Raw genomic sequence first — 15,459 nt, 5'->3', positions numbered from 1 at the left:
CAGCACCATTGTTCCCCCCTCCCCAGCCCCAACCCACTAGACCAGGGTGGACAACCTTTTTGGCTTGAGGGTCACATATGGGTATGGCAATTGTATGGCGGGCCATGAATGCTCACAAAATTGGGGATTGGGGTGCAGGATGGGATGAGGCCTCCAGCTGGGGGTGCAGTCTCTGGGGTGGGGCCAGAAATGAGGAATTCAGTGTGCGGGAGGGGGCTCCAGCCTAGGGTAGGAGGTTAGGGTGCAGAGGGGTGAGGGCTCCAGCTGGGGATGTGGGCTGTGGGGTGGGGTTGGGAATGAGGGGTTTGGGATGCAGGAGGGTGCTCTGGGCTGGAATCAAGGGGTTTGGAGGGTGTGAGGGGGACCAGGGCTGGGGCAGGGGTTTGGGGTGCAGGAAGGCTCAGGGATGCAGTCTCCGGGCGGCGCTTACCTCAAGCAGCTCCTGGAAGCAGTGGCATGTCCCCTCTCTGGCTCCTGAGTGGAGGCACGACCAGGTGACTCTGCACGCTGCCACGTCTGCAGGTGCCGGCCCTGCAGCTCCCATTGGCCACGGTTCCCGGCCAATGGGAGCTGCAGGGGCAGCATTTGGGGTGGGGGCATCAGGTGGAGCCCCCTGGCTGCTGCTTCTGGGAGCCATGCAGAGCCACAGCACACACAGAGTGGGGCAACCCCCCCGACCCCACTCCCCGGCAGGAGCTTGAGGGTTGGATTAAAAGGTCTGACGGGCTGGGTGCAGTGATAAAACCCAGGAGTCCTGGCTTCCAGCTCCCCTGCTCTAATCACTAGACCCCATAGCCAGGGATAGAACCCAGGAGTCCTAGTCCCCATCCCCGCTGCTCTAACCACTAGACCCCACTTCCCATGACAAAAGTGCATCTGCTCACACTGAGCTGGGGCAGATTTCACCTCAGCCGAGGTAGGTTTCCCATCAGTTCTGCTGCAAATCAAGCCAAGCTGAAATTTAAGGTCACTTCGCTTTTCTCCGAATCTCCACACCCCCCCCCTCCAGAAACCAGGCTCTAAATCAGGGGCTCTCCCAACACATGTTTGGGTGGCCTCAGAGTGCACCACCTCTCGCTAGTGGCCGCTCTCACACTTTTTCCTAAAATACTTGATTAACTTTAGGAAAAATAAATAAATACGTCCCTGATTGCACCTGTAATAAATACGTCCCGTCTCTGCACCTGCAAGCTCTGTGTTATACCATGTTCCTGTCATTTAATAAACCTCTGTTTTACTGGCTGGCTGAGAGTCACCTCTGACTGTGAAGTTGGGGGGCAGGACCCTCTGGCTTCCCCAGGACCCCACCTGAGCGGACTCGCAGTGGGAAGCGCACGGAGGGGCAGAGGAGGCTGAATGCTCCAAGGTCAGACCCAGGAAGGTGGAAGCCGGGTGACTGTGTGCCCTGCAGACAGGCTGCTCACAGAAAGGAGACTTCCCCAGAGTCCTGCCTGGCTTCGTAGGGAGCAGTTCCAGAGCATCGCCCGGGGACTCCATGACAGACTTGTTTTGAGAGGCAAGAGTCTGGCATCTGCACACAATGTCCAGCCCAGCGGAGTTGGTGCATGAGGATCAGTGCTTCAGTGCTGGTGACATTGGCTTTAGTGTGACGATCTTGCCACTTGATGCGAAGGATCTTCCAGACGCATCGTTGCTGGTACCCCTCCAAACTCTGGAGGTGCTGTCAATAGGTCATCCAGGTTTCACCTCATAGAGGAGCGTAAGAAGAACAAGTGCCTTCTAGACCTGGATCTTGGTGTCCTGCTGCAGGTCACGGTCCGTGAAAACACGCTGGAGCAATTTCCCAAAGGAAGCGCTCGCCTGCTGGATCCGGAGCTGGATCTCACGGTTGATCTTTTGCGTGTTGAGAAAGTGGGCGACCGAGGTAGCGAAAGTGCTTGACTGTCTCCAGAGTCTGACCCTCGATGGCGATTTGGGGTGGGTCACATGCCAGGCATGAAGCAGGTTTGCTGGAGCACTTTGGTCTTCTCAGTCGTGAGGGAGAGTCGTAGGCTTGTGCGAGAAAATCCAGTGTGGGCTGAAGGTCATTCTCAGCACACGCTAGGATGACACAATCATCAGCGTCCTGAAGATCAGTCATGGACGCCGTGAAGACTTTAGACTTCGAGCGGAAGAGCCGCCCATCCATTCCGTATTGAATGTCAATTCAATTAAAGAGCCGCCCATCCATTCCGTATTGAATGTCTTCTCCATTGAGGGGGTGGGTGATCTTTAACGAGGACCATCTACTGCTAAGTAGATGGAAAACAGGGTTGGGGCAACAACACATCCTTCTTGACCCCAGTTTTGATGACGAAAGGCCATTACAGAGAACCGTGGCAGGCATCTGCTCATGGAGAAGCCTTAGGACCTTAATAAATATTGGAGGGCAGCCAAATCTGGCCAGAAGCTTCCACAGGGCTTCGCGATTGACAGAGTCAAAGGCCTTTGTCAAATCCATGAAAGCCATGGGCAGGTGCGGTTTCCCTTCCTGAGATTTTTCCTGGATTTGGCGGACAATGAAGATCATGTCCTTTGTCCCGTGGGATGGTCTAAAACCGCAATGAGATTCTGGCAATATTTCCTCAGCAAGGGAAGTAATCAGTTTAAGAGGATATGGGCAAGAATTTTCCCTGCTGTAGCTAGCAAGGCAATGCCTTGAGAGTCTAACTGCATCCAACAGCTGGAAGTTGAAGCTAGACCCATTCAGACTGGAAATAAGGGGTCAATTTCTAACTGGGAGGCGAATTAACCACTGGATCCAGCTACCAAAGCGCCTGGTCAATTTCCCATCCCTGGCACTTGTTAAATCAAGGTTGGCTGTTTTCCTGAAGATCTGCTGGAGTTCAGAGGGGGATTCATTCAGGACAGAGCTATGGTCTGGGTTAGACAGGAGATCTGACAGATCAGAAGAACATAAGAACGGCCAGACTGGGTCAGACCAAAGGTCCGTGTAGCCCAGTATCCTGTCTCCCCACAGTGGCCAATGCCAGGTGTCCCAGAGGGAATGAACAGAACAGGTTATCATCAAATGAGCCATCCCCTGTCGCTCATTCCCAGCATCGGGCAAACAGAGGCCAGGGACACCATCCCTGCCCATCCTGGCTAATAGCCATTGATGGACCTATCCTCCATGAACTTATCAAGTTTTCTTTTGAACCCTGTTATGGTCTTGGCCTTCACAACATCCTCTGGCAAGGAGTTCCACAGGTTGACGGTGCTTTGTGTGGGCACTGATGGGATGTGGGGGGCAGCGGGTGACGTCCTACCCTCCCCACGCATGCACTGGCTGGCTGGGCTTGGCAGGAGCCAACACACCCCGGGGATGGGCTCACTGCACAGCAGACAGGCTGGGGAAGAGATACCTGTGGGAGTGTATGGGGGGTCCCATAGGGCTGCTGCGTGGCTCAGGGGGGCAGTTCAACCACCCGGGTCCCCCCTTCACTGGTGAAACTGAGGCTCAGCCCCCCGTGGCAGCAGGACGCAGCCTCCCCTGAGGGGTCCAGCCCCAGGGAGGCCCCAGAGCCACGGCACCTGGGAGACCCCCAGAGGGGGCTGGGCTGGACCTGCCGGATGGGGGGTTGGGGACTCCGCTCCCAGGGCAGAGCCAGCTGCTGATCTCCCCATCCGAGCCGCCGAGTGACTCTCCCCCTCCCCCTGCAGCAGCCCCCCCGGGGCGCCCGGATTTCACCCACGCCAGCAACACCCGTCTGGTGCTGAGTGCCGTGGTCCTGCTCATCCTGGGGCTGATCCTGGCTGAGGCCTATCACAGCCGCCCGAGGGGGGTGCCCTAGGGGAGGTGACCCCCCCCTTCTGTGCTCCTTGATCCCCCTAGGGGCTGGGCCCAGGGCGACGCGAGCCCCTCTAACCCGCCATCTCTCTGCACCCCCAGGAGCCTGGATCCGGCCATGCAGGGAAGAGACTCTCTCAATGCATGAGCCTCACATGGTGCCATGGCTCGTGTCTCACGTGGGCAGGTTGGCAGACTGAGAGGGAAGGCTTCAGAGTCAAACCCTCCAGCACCAGGAAATGCCAGTTACGGTTTTGTGAACACCCTTAACTCTGCCCCCTTGAGCACATGCATTATGACGCCAGCCTTTAATTGCATGACCACGTATTAATTTTACCTACATGGGTCTCCAGCCGCTTGAACCCAGAATGTAATAATGGGGGACGGGAGGGATCTGTGGTGGAAGATTGAAGACCAGACCCCGTGGTCTCCTGGATCCCAGCCCAGTGCACCTTCCCCAAGGCTGCAGGGTACATTGAGTGTCACCTGTCCCCACTCCCCACAGAGACAAGGACAAGCTGTGAATTACGTGACACTTGACCAGGCTGAGAGCCCCAGGATTTCCTGGGCGTTGCAGGGACCGCTGCTTATTTTGGCTCCAGTAGATTTAGCTGGCAGATTAGAGACAACGTGGGAGGGATGCAGGAAGAGATGAGCCATCCCCGGCTTCCTGTAGAGTTCTTCATTTGGGGCTCGGTGGAGCTGGGCACTGGGGTGTTGGTGGCAGAGCTGAGGGGCCCCTCCCTGCGCCTGTCATGGCATCTGCTCTCACCGTCCTCCTTCTTGGTGAGTATCGGAGACAGCCAGGGTGTGTGTCCATGGGGGGGATCTGAGACCAGGGTGTTGGGGGGAGGGATCTGAGACCAGAGCATACGCCCATGAGGTGGGGGGGTCTGAGACCAGGGCGTTTGTCCATGGCGGGAATCTGAGACCAGGGCATATGCCCATTGGGGCAGGGGGATCTGAGACCAGGGCGTGTCTCCAGGGGGTGGGATCTGAGACCAGGGCATGTGTCCATGGGGGTAGGATCTGAGACCAGGGCGCGGGGGGGAGGAGATCTGAGACAAGGGCATGTGCCCATGGGGTGGGGGCCTGAGACCAGGGCCTGCACCCATGGCAGGGATCTGAGACCAGGGGCATGTCCATATGGGGGAATGTGAGACCAGAGCATGTGCCCATTGTGGGAGGTGTCTGAGACCAGGGCGTGTTCCCATGGTAGGGATCTGAGACCAGGGTGTGAGTCCATGGGGGGGATCTGAGACGAGGGTGTGTGCCCATGGGGGTGGGGGTCTGAGACCAGGGCGTGTTCCCATGAGGGGGGAGACCTGAGACCAGGTCATGTGTCCATGATGCGGGAGGGGGATCTGAGACCAGGGTGTAGGATCCAGGTGCCCTGGGATCTGGTCCCTAATGACCTGTCTTCCTCTCCAGGCTGCTGGCTGGCCGGGCAGATTGGGATATCGGGACGTGAGTATCTGTGGGGCTGGGGAAACTTTAGTGTTAAGTATGGGAGTTGGGGAGGGAGTGGGGGAGCGATAAAGAGGATCTGAGCCCTGAATCTTCATCCCAAAACTCACTCCGGTTATTAACCCCATGGGGACTGTCCCGAGTGCACTCAGGGGTGACTCCGGATTGACCCGCGGGGGCTGAGATTAGAACTCAGCCCACAGGTTCCCTGTGGATGCAGTGAGGTCTCTATTACCCCTGGTGCTGTCCCTGGGGCTGGGCGCTAGGGGCAGGTTACAGACACACGGGGAGGGGTTTGGGTCTCCCCATCTCACTCCTCTTTGTGTGTGAATGCAGCATTCCTTTGGTCCAGACCCTCCATCTCCGTCTGCCCCAGCGGGGTGATTGCCCCGGGGGCAGTCGTCACCATCCACTGTCAGTGTTGGTGTTGGGGCAGGAGGTTATTTCTGGATAAAGATGGAATCGAAATCTGGGACCTGTCTGCCGATGGGGACGAATTCACCATCCCCAGCGCCAGGTGGGAAGATGCAGGGGCCTACAGCTGCCGATCCCATGCCATGTGGGAGCCGCCCAACTGGTCGTATGCCAGTGACATCGTGCGGATCATGGTTGCAGGTGAGGGGCCCGGCTCGGCGACCCTGCTCCCAGCCCCACACCCAGTCAGACCCTCGGTGAGTGTCCACCATGATGGGACGTTCAGAGCCAGGCTTCGCCCTGAGCCCAGCAGATGGAGATGCCCAGAGATGCCCAGAGATGCAGCAGCTACTGTTGGCTGCTGTGTACTCATCCTAGGAGAGATACTGGCTAGATGGGCCCATGGGAGGGTCGGGGATGGGGAGGGGGGACACTGGGGTGGGGGGCCCATTAAGTAGATAGACGGGTACAGAGGGGTGCTCTGGGTTTAGATCCTAGGGAAGTTTCAGGTGTAGCTCCCAGGAATCTCTGGGATCTTGGAGAGGTTCCTCTGGCTGGGTTTTCCCCCAGGAGCCCCGTCTCTGGGACCATGCAGGGAGGACGGGGCACAGTGACTGTGCCGGGGTCTGTCTCACGGCCTGTCTCCTTCTCTCTGCAGAGACCTACTACCCCAAACCCGCCATCTCCCTGCGCCCCAGCGTGGGGGTCGCCCTGGGGGGAGCCGTGACCATCCAGTGTCGGGGTTGGCACCAGAACGTGAGGTTCCTTCTGTACAAAGTTGGAAACCCGAACACGCTACAGGGCGTGGAGCCGGCTGGGGACATGGCCGAGTTTTCCATTCGCAACGTGAGCCGGAGAGACGCAGGGACCTACAGCTGCCGATATTGCACCAAATCAGACCCATCCGTCTGGTCGGAGCCCAGTGACCCCGTGGAGCTGGTGGTAGCAGGTGAGGGGCCCGACTCAGCCTCCCCGCTCCCAGCCCCACACCCAGCCAGACCCTCAGGGAGTCTTGCCCTGGTGAGATGCTCAGAGCCTGTCTCTGCATTGGGCCCAGCAGAGGCCTGGCCGGGGAGTGGGGACAGAGTCACTGGGGGTTTCCCCAGCCCGGGGAGAGCAGCAGCCACTGGAGATTCGGGGCTGAGGGAGGGGGGATCCCTGCCCCCAGGGAAAGCTGCAGAGCAGGGGGCCTTTCCCAGGGGGATGCTCCCCCCGGCTGACCACGCTCTGGGGATGCACAGACAAGTCGGGGCCCAGGGGATGTCCAGCCAGCACTGTCCCCAGTACCGAATTCACTTCCCACCAGCCTGGACAACTGTACACTCCTGGCGGAATTCTGCACCAAAAAATTAAAAATTCTGCACACAATATTTGAAAATCCACTGAAATGCTGCATATTTGATTTGTCAAAATAACACAATATAATCCTGCCAGTTTCAATTATTTTGGTCAGTTATTTCAAAAGAGCTGTCAGCGAGTGTGTCTGTAACAACACAGACCGAAAAAAAAAAGAAGGATTCTGGTAATTGTTTTTGACAAATAGTGTCCTCACTAGCCACATTAACACAGAACTTTGAGTTATTCGTTTAAATCACACGACAGAACTGTATTTCCTGCACTTGCCAGAAGCCGTGCAAAGGCCTGGGGGAGTCAGGGGTAATGGCGGAGCTGAGGGAGAGGGAAGGAGCCTAGGAGTGAATCTGGAAGGGGTTGGGTGTGGGTGGGAGAAGGTTTGGTTTTTTTAGGGGGGTGGGGATTGTTAGGGAGCTGGGAAGCCTCCCCCATGCAGACCCTGGCTGGCCTCAAGCCTTTCCCATTCAGTCAGGCACCTCAGCCCCTGTCCCCGCAACCCCCCGTCCCCATGTGTCCCTGCAGCCCCCTCCCCCATCCCCAGACTCAACGCTGTCACCCCACTAACTCCTGAGCCCCAGTCTGTGACCCCCCCCCCAGCAGCCCTGGGTGCCCCTCTCTGCCCTAACCTGGCTCTGCGGGCAGGTGCTGTGATGAACTTCTCCTCCTGGGGGGTTCTGCAGCCCCGGGCAGGCAGAGAATATTTTTCCCCACAGAAAATACATTCTGCCCCAGAAGTGCTGCAGTTCCGCCTCTGCCCACCAGGGGCCGCTGTGGCGCCAGAACAGCGGGCTGTGTTCATGCTGCTGGCAGCTCTGGCGACACCGCGGCCTCTGGTGGGCAAAGGGCGGAACTGCAGCACGTCTGGGGCAGACTGTATTTTCTGCGGGGAAAAAACAAAATGATGCAGAGACGGACGAATTCTGCGCATCCTAGGGTTGCCAACCCTCCAGGATTGGCCTGGAGTTTGCCGGAATTAAAGATTAACCTTTAATTCAAGATTAAGTCATGTGATGAAATCTCCAGGAACACAGCCAACCAAAACTGGCAACCCTAGCATGTCCACAGATGCACAGAATTGCCCTGGGGAAAACAGACTGTCGATGCAGTGAGGTGTCTGTTACCCCTGGCGCTGTCCCTGGGGCTGGGCGCTAGGGGCAGGTTATAGACACACAGGGCGGGGTTTGTGTCTCCCCATCTTACTCCTGTTTGTGTGTGAATGCAGAGCTCCCTGCGCCCAGACCCTCCATCTCCGTCAGCCCCAGAGGGGTGATTGCCCTGGGGCGAGCCATCACCATCCGCTGTCAGTGTCGGTGCAAGGCCAGGAGGTTATTGCTGTGTAAAGATGGAGTCCAAATCCGGAAGCTGGATGTTGCTGGGGACGGGGGTGAATTCACCATCCCCAGTGCCAGGTGGGAAGACTCAGGGGTCTACAGCTGCCGATCTCGCTCCAGATCGGGGCCACCCAACTGGTCGGATCCCAGTGATTACGTGCAGATTGTTGTAGCAGGTGAGAGATCTGGCTTGGCATCCCCACTCCCAGACCCACACCCAGCCAGACCCCCAGGGGGTCTCTGGGCCAATGAGACCCTCAGAGCCAGGCTCTACCCTGAGCCCAGCAGAGGGGGTGCCTGGCCGGGGAGCCGGGACAGAGTCACTGGGGGGGTTCCCCAGCCACTGGAGCTAGGGGGATGAGGAAGGGGGAATCCCTGCCCCCAGGGGACCTTGGGGTGTCACTGAACCTGCCTGTGCCTCCATTTACCCTTGTAAGAATGGGGGATAATTAACCTTCTTCATCTTTTGTCTTTGTCTGTGCCACATTCAGCACCTCTGACTCCCAGCCCCCTCCCGATCGAAACACTAGACCCCACTGGGGCTGGGGACAGAACCCAAGAGTCCTGGCTCCCAGACTGGGGTACAGAGGGGTGCTCTGGATTTTAGGCAGTTTTGGGCATAGCTCCCAGGAATCTCTGGGATCTCAGAGAGATTCCTTTGGCTTGGTTTTTTCCCAGGGGTCCCATCTCTGGGACCGTGTGGCAAGGACGGGGCGCAGTGACTGTACCGGGGTCTGTCTCACGGCCTGTCTCCTTCTCATTGCAGAGCTCAGATACCCCAAACCCTCCATCTCCCTGCGCCCCACTGGGGGGGTCGCCCTGGGGGGAGCCGTGACCGTCCGGTGTCAGGGTTCGCACCAGAACATGAGGTTCCTTCTGCACAAAGTTGGAAACCGAACTGCGCTGCAGGACATGGAGCCGGCCGGGAACGTGGCTGAGTTTCCCATTCGCAACGTGAGCCGGAGACATGGGGGGAATTACCACTGCTATTATTACTCCAAATCAGACCTACCTGTCTGGTCGCAGCCCAGCGACCCCGTGGAGCTGGTGGTAGCAGGTGAGGGGCCCGGCTCAGTGTCCCCGCTCCCAGCCCCACACCCAGCCAGCCTCTGTGGGGGTCTCTGTGTGGATGGGAGGCTCAGAGCCAGGTTCTGCCCTGAGCCCTGGGACCCACTGTGGGGGTTTCCCAGCCAGGGGAGAGCAGCAGCTGCTGGAGGTTCAGGGCTGAGGGAGGGGGGGATCCCTGCCCCCAGGGGGAGCTGCAAAGTGGGGGAGCCTTTCCCAGAGTCGACTGCCCCTGCTCTGGGGATGCACAGAGGAGTGGGGGGCCCTGGGGCTGCCCAGCCAGCACTGGCCCCAGTGCTGAATTTGCTCCCTATCCGCCCGGACAATTAAAGCCGTAACAAAAGCCAGGTCATGGGCGGAGCAGTGTCCCTGTTTCCGCGGCTTCCCCCCCCCCCCGGGCCTGGGTTCTCGGTTCCATCCCCCCCCATCCCAGCAGATGCTTGTTCTCATCCCACAGAGGGAACCGACCCAGCTGGGCCCCAGCAGCCAGATCCCCCCATGACGGAGCCGGAGGGAGAAGGTGAGCCGGAGAAATGGAACAATTCACCCCCCAGGGAACAGGGCTCCCCGCTCCGATGCCCACGGGGCCAGTTGGGCCGTTTGGAGGAGGATGGTCCCTGCGGACAGAACTGATGGGTTCAATTCTTCTATATAGAGGGTGACGGCCACGGGTTGGTGGGAATATGGGTCCTTGGGAAAGACGGGCTGATGGGACCTGAAATGATGAATCCTGTGTGGTTCCCAGCCCCCACGGATGATCTCCGAGCAAGTCTGGGCTGTCGGAATTAGAGCCTGCCGGTTTGATACAGCGAGGGAAGGGGGGGTCCCCACTCTCCAGCCACTAAAATCCCCCTCCCGCTGCCGGGACTGACGGTGATGACTGAGGCTGAGTCGGGGGTGGGGTGATCCCTAAGTTGCTGTTTCATCCCCTCCCCCTACCCCGACAGATGCTGGTTCTAGTCCCGCAGGGGGAACCGACCCGACCCAGCCAGGAGTGGAGCCAACTCCCACCCACCCAGGCAGTGTGGGGCCAGGTCCCGGGGCTGGGGGGAAATCACCATCGAACCAGCCCTGGAAACAGGCTTGCGGTGCCCGGGGGCTGGGGCTGGGGCTGGGGCAGTGAATCTGGGTGGGTGGGGCCCAGACACCACAGGGAGGTGCTAATTGACATGGGGGGGATGGAGAGACAGCCCCCACTGCCCCTCCCCCATTGCCAGGCCCCCAGCTCCCCCAGAGCCTCCTGCCCTGCAGGTAGCTGCCAGGAAGCTGTGGGGGATCCCAGGGGCGGGGCAGAGTCTGGGGTGCTGGGCTCTGCTGAGTGCAGGGGGGCTGGGGCTATAACCCCCTTCCCTAGGCCCTATGACGTCCCCCTGGCAATAGGGGTGACCATTACCCAGGATTCCCTCTCCTTGTCCTTCCTGCACTGGGTTCTCAGGGGATCCCTGGCCTGCCCCCCAATAAATGTTCTGCTGCCTCTGGCTGGGCCCTGGGCACTGCCGGGACATGGGGGACAGCGGGCAATATCCCAGCCTCCCCCCACATGCACTGTCTGGCTGTGTGTGTCAGCAGTCGAGATACCCCGGGGATGGGCTCACTGCACAGCAGACAGGCCTGGACAGAGGTACCTGTGGGGGTGGACAGAGGGGCACTACAGGGGTGCCAGGTGGGGGGTGCACCCTTCACCGGAGAAACTGAGGCTCAGGCCCCCCGGGGCAGCAGGACGGCCTCCCCAGTGGGGTCCGGCCCCAGAGCCGTGGCCCCTGGGAGACCCCCAGAGGGGGGCTGGGCTGGACCTGCCAGACAGGAGAGTTGGGGGCTCTGCTCCTGGGGCAGCACCAACTGCTGATCTCCCCGTCTGAGCCTCTGAGTGACTCTCCCCTTCCCCCCGCAGAAGCCCCCCCGGGGCGCCTGGATTTCACCCACACCAACATCACCCGCCTGGGGCTGGGCGCCGTGGTCCTGCTCATCCTGGGGCTGATCCTGGCCGAGGCCTATTACAGCCGCCCAAGGGGGGCGCCCTAGGTGAGGTGACCTCCTGTTCTGGGCCCCTTGCTCCCCCCAGGGGCTGGGTGGCACGGGGCCCCTCTAACCTGCTGTCGCTCTGTGCCCCCAGGAGCCCGGATCCGGCCGTGCGGAGAAGAGAATCTCCCCGGGGGACGAGCTGCTCCCCCTTGGGGGGCTTAGACACCGGCACAAACCCCCTGCCCCCAAACCCCCTGGCTCGAGAGTCCCCCCGAGACTGCTCCCCACCCGACTGCTGCCCCCCAGGATTGAACCCCGGACTTCTGGGCCTGCGAGCACCAGCCCCTGTGGCACCAGCTAGATGGCTGGACGCATCGGGCTCCCCACGGAGCAGCCCCTGGAGGGCGTCGGGGTCCCACTCGCTGGCCCAGCCGGGCCGGTCTCTGCCTGGGGCTGTCAGTGGGGAGGGGGGACGTTGCGTCTGACCCTGGCACTAGAATAACCGCACGGACTGCCCCCCAGGTGTCCGTCCCCCTCCTCTCTCTGCAGCGGGGTCCCCCAGCCCCTTTTCTCTCCCCCTTTCTCCCTAGACCTCCCCTGCCCTGCATTTCTATTGTACAAACCCCCAGAGCTTCCCTCTCCCCTGCCCCCCAAATCTCCCCACCCCAGGGGGGGCTGTGATACCGGAGCCTCCCAATGTCCCCCCGTGGTGGGTTCAGCCGACGAAGGCGAGTGAGAAGTTCAGGCAGTGTCATGAGAACCTGGACGAATGAACGTTGGGGGGAAGGTCGGCGAGACACAAGGACGGGATTCGTCCAACCTGACTGGCCGCCGGACGGACCCCACGGGCCGGGCTGGGGCCTGCCTGGGACACAGGAGAAATGGGGGAGCAGAAATCTGTGACCCAAAATTGGGGTGTCAGAAACGAGGCCTCATTGGTGGATAAAATATTGCGGGGACGGGCTGCGCCGCCCAACTCCCTTTGGGGCCTTAAAGAAAGAGACTCGCTTCGCCCTCCCAGTTGCCACCCCCCCGTCTCCTGGGCCCCCCGGACCCTGCTCCGCGGAGATGTCATGAGCAGAGTGGCCGGAGAGAGGGACCCCGACGCCATCGCCCCTCCCCCGGCTGAACCCCCAACCCGGGAGGAAACGGGGTCGGACTTTCACAGCAGCCGCGGCGACGCTGGCTCCAGCCCAGCTCCGCCGGCTCCTCTGCCCCCCAGGACAGTCGCTAGCATCTCCGGGGCCAGCGGGGAGACGCCCAAACCCGGGGGATTTTCCAGCTAGAGACTCGCTCCAGCGAACGGGGCCGGGGCCGGAACAAACCCCTCGTTTCACACGGCGCCTGCCACGGCTCCCTGGTTCCTGCTCTGCTGGGTCTGTCACAGCCGGTCCCAGGGGTCACTGGGGGGTTTGCCGTGGGGCTGAGCAGGCTGCGGGCTCTGGACCCCGCCCCGGCCTGTGTTTAACCCTGTTCAGTGTGGGGCAGGGGCTGGGGTGTGTTCGCACCTTGGGCCCTTTATTGTGTCTCCATGTGTTGGATCATATTAAAGAAGTTCTGTATTAAAATCACAAATGAGTTTGATTCCCCAGAGTTTAAATTCCAGGGTATTACTAATTAAGAGCTCTCTTGGTTTTTGGTGCTGTTTCTCTCCCTCTATGTGTGAAACTTGCAAGCTGCTAATTGTGTTCGTACATTCTAAGACAGAGTCTGTTCTCAAAGCAATTCACAAGAGAGAGACTCAAAGCAATACTCGAACAACAGAAACAGCACCCAGAGACTCCCCGCCCTTTTGTTGTATTAACAATTGTGATTAAAATAGAGATAGAGGATGGATGTGGATGGATGCTTGGTGTGGATAATAACTGAATGATCAGGGAGGTGCCAGCCTAAGAATCCAGTGTCCATCGGCTGAAGAAGGCGTCAAGTGGAAATAACCAGACGACCCCCCCCCCGGAGGGCAGACTGGAATCCACCCAACAGCCTCAAGGATGGGAGAACCAAAGAACAAGATAACATCTTGGAGCCATCAGGAATGTGCTATCTGCTGATTGATTCAGCAACAGCATGATGAAGCAATTCCCATAGACTGGCATAGGAAGAAATTCCTATAAAAATAGACTCTAAAAAGTGAGAACTTTGGGGTCTGATTCTGCAAACCAACTTCCAGGAGCATCAGATGAGCATCTGACAAGGCCCTGCTCCCTCCTCATGTCCAGGCCACCTGGCCAGTGGCTTGGCATGAGCAACTCTAAGGCTGGTAACTATGATAACAACCTTGCAGAACCTGTGTGTGGGTGTGTGTTTGTATGAATGAATGTGTGAATAAATATGAGATTGAATGGAATGTTATAGCTATAACTAACTGCTTACTATGATTCTTTCTGTATTCACAATAAATGTGGTATTTTGCCTTTTTCCCTTTAATAAGATCCTGCTGGTTTTTATTTTATTGGTACAACACATGAACACAACAGGACCCACTGGGGGCCCCCATTACAGGTGTTTGGGGGGAGTCAGCTGGGGGGAGCCAGGAGTTTGAGGGGAGTAGATTGGGCATGTCGGGAGCGGGGTTAAGGGCAGAGGGGCTGGATGGGGACAGGAGTTTGAGGGGAGACAGGCTCCTCCCAGAAGGTCATCGCTGGGGGGCAGGATTGTTGGGGGGGTCAGAGGAGGGAGGGGGGAGCCAGCGCACCCAAGTGCCCCCTGGGCTGCCACTTCTACCCCCAGCAACCTCCCCTCTCAGTGACCCCCACCCCTCCCCTCATCTCCAGCCCCCTTAGCCCCAGGGTCCCCCATTTTCCTTTCTGTCTCCAAGTCCTCAGTTTTCCCCCGCACACCCTCCCTGCCCCACAGTCCCTGCCCCAAAATGACTCCCCACGCCACATTTACCCCTCCCCCTCTCCTTGCCCCTCTAGGCAGCCCAGGGCGGCAGGATTATTCCCCCCCCCCCCCGGCTGAGTCATTGGCCGTCTGAGCCAGGGGGCAGCATGGCCACTCTGGGAGCACTGCAGGAGGCGAGGGGGCGGTGTGACAAAGTGGGGGAGTTCTAACGCCCCTACTCTACTTGCGCTATATTGATGACATCTTCATCATCTGGACCCATGGAAAAGAAGCCCTTGAGGAATTCCACCATGATTTCAACAATTCATAGAATCATAGGTTAGGGTTGGAAGGGACCTCAGGAGGTCAACTAGTCCAACCCCCTGCTTGAAGCAGGACCAATCCCCAATTTTTGCCCCAGATCCCTAAATGGCCCCCTCAAGGATTGAACTCACAACCCTGGGTTTAGCAGGCCAATGCTCAAACCACTGAGCTATTCCTCCCCCCAATTTCCACCCCACCATCAACCTCAGCCTGGTCCAGTCCACACAAGAGATCCACTTCCTAGACACTTCTGTGCTAATAAGCAATGGTCACGTAAACACCACCCTGTACCGAAAACCTACTGACCGCTATGCCTACCTACATGCCTCCAGCTTCCATCCAGGACATACCACATGATCCATTGTCTACAGCCAAGCTCTACGATACAACTGCATTTGCTCCAACCTCTCAGACAGAGACAAACACCTACAAGATCTCTATCAAGCATTCTTACAACTACAATACCCACCTGCAGAAGTGAAGAAACAGATTGACAGAGCCAGAAGAGTTCCCAGAAGTCACCTACTACAGGACAGGCCTAACAAAGGAAATAACAGAACGCCACTAGCCGTCACCTTCAGCCCCCAACTAAAACCCCTCCAACGCATTATCAAGGATCTACAACCTATCCTGAAGGATGACCCAACACTCTCACAAATCTTGGGAGACAGGCCAGTCCTTGCCTACAGACAGCCCCCCAACCTGAAGCAAATACTCACCAGCAACCACACACCACACAACAGAACCACTAACCCAGGAACCTAGCCTTGCAACAAAGCCCGTTGCCAACTGTGCCCACATATCTATTCAGGGGACACCATCACAGGGCCTAATCACATCAGCCACACTATCAGAGGCTCGTTCACCTGCACATCCACCAATGTGATATATGCCATCATGTGCCAGCAATGCCCCTCTGCCACGTGCATT

The 15,459-nt window shown here is 58.6% G+C and overlaps 1 protein-coding gene across 1 annotated transcript; it reads left to right on the top strand.

The window, feature by feature from the left end:
• The first annotated feature begins 3,768 nt into the window (after nt 1-3,768).
• On the top strand, nt 3,769-13,782 carry LOC144929733 (leukocyte immunoglobulin-like receptor subfamily A member 2). The gene is made up of 9 exons (XM_078850188.1): nt 3,769-4,576; nt 5,222-5,257; nt 5,594-5,872; nt 6,330-6,620; nt 8,247-8,531; nt 9,122-9,412; nt 9,878-9,940; nt 11,312-11,442; nt 11,534-13,782. Exons 1-8 carry the CDS (start codon nt 4,546-4,548, stop codon nt 11,440-11,442), a joined length of 1,407 nt encoding a protein of 468 aa, XP_078706314.1. The 5' UTR covers nt 3,769-4,545; the 3' UTR covers nt 11,534-13,782.
• Nucleotides 13,783-15,459: the final 1,677 nt, after the last annotated feature.

The sequence above is a fragment of the Lepidochelys kempii genome, chromosome 23 (genome assembly GCF_965140285.1).
Source record: "Lepidochelys kempii isolate rLepKem1 chromosome 23, rLepKem1.hap1, whole genome shotgun sequence".
Classification (NCBI taxonomy): Eukaryota; Metazoa; Chordata; order Testudines; family Cheloniidae; genus Lepidochelys; species Lepidochelys kempii.
Note: the sequence above shows the minus strand (reverse complement) of the source record. Positions and strands in the feature narration are given on the sequence as shown.